A 926-nucleotide genomic window follows, 5' to 3' on the forward strand; every position below is an offset into this window, starting at 1 on the left:
CTGTTTCCACATTCTGCACAGTGATAGGGTCTGTTCCCACTGTGGATTCTCTGATGTATAACAAACTCAGAACTACTGGTGAAACTGTTTCCACACTCTGCACAGTGATAGGGTCTGTCCCTACTGTGGATTCTCCGATGCCTGATCAGATTTGCATTGTCATTAAAGGCTCTCCCACACTCCTCACACTGATAGGGTTTCTCTCCAGTGTGGATCCTCTGGTGCCGAATTAATGAAGAATGGCCACTAAAGGCTTTTCCACACTCATTACATTCAAAGGGTTTCTCCCCAGTGTGCATTCTCTGGTGTCTAACATAGTGAGAAAAGTAGCTGAAGCATTTTCCACATTCCTCACATCTGAAAGGTTTCATTGCATAGTGGATTCCTGGTATCCTTCCTTGAATATTTTTCACCGTGGGGATTTTCTGGTGCTTCTCCACTTCACGTGTTTCTGGGAAGTCAGTTCTCTTAGGGACATTCTTCTTCAGCCCACATGACATCATCATGTCTCTTTCTTCAGAAACTCCTTGTGTTGATGTGGACTCACTGTCAATGTTGGTCTCAGTACCTGATGTAAGAAATAGAAAATACAAATGCCACAGGAGAATTATACTACAAACAACAGAGCATCAAAAATTAGGTGGCTTTGAAAGACATTATTCCAATCTCCACATCAGCCTGCTGGGAAGATACGGCTGTTACTATGAAAATGCCAAATATCACATAGCAGAGCAGAGTCAAGGCGGAACAGGGCATCAGTGTGCACGGCACATATCAGATTGCTTCCTAAGCTTTTCCACTCTAACATCTCAATGCCTTCTGGTCATCCCTGGTATGACCTAGTATCTTCTGAATTTACGGTACTTACAGGGCTACAAGATGCCAAAGACAACACAGGCTTTAAGAAAAAGTAGTGACACTGGGGC

At 43.6% G+C, this 926-nt stretch overlaps 1 protein-coding gene across 1 annotated transcript in view; it reads right to left on the reverse strand.

The window, feature by feature from the left end:
• ZNF19 (zinc finger protein 19) overlaps positions 1-626 on the reverse strand; it is a gene marked incomplete at its 5' end in the record, with an annotated part of 8,131 nt that extends 7,505 nt beyond the window's left edge. Inside the window, 1 exon segment of the mRNA XM_012660485.1 lies at positions 56-626. Within this exon segment, the coding sequence (XP_012515939.1) occupies positions 56-626 (571 nt within the window).
• Between the last annotated feature and the right edge of the window lie 300 nt (positions 627-926).

Source organism: Propithecus coquereli, unplaced genomic scaffold (assembly GCF_000956105.1).
Source record: "Propithecus coquereli isolate 6110/MARCELLA unplaced genomic scaffold, Pcoq_1.0 Scaffold67, whole genome shotgun sequence".
NCBI classification, from domain to species: Eukaryota; Metazoa; Chordata; class Mammalia; order Primates; family Indriidae; genus Propithecus; species Propithecus coquereli.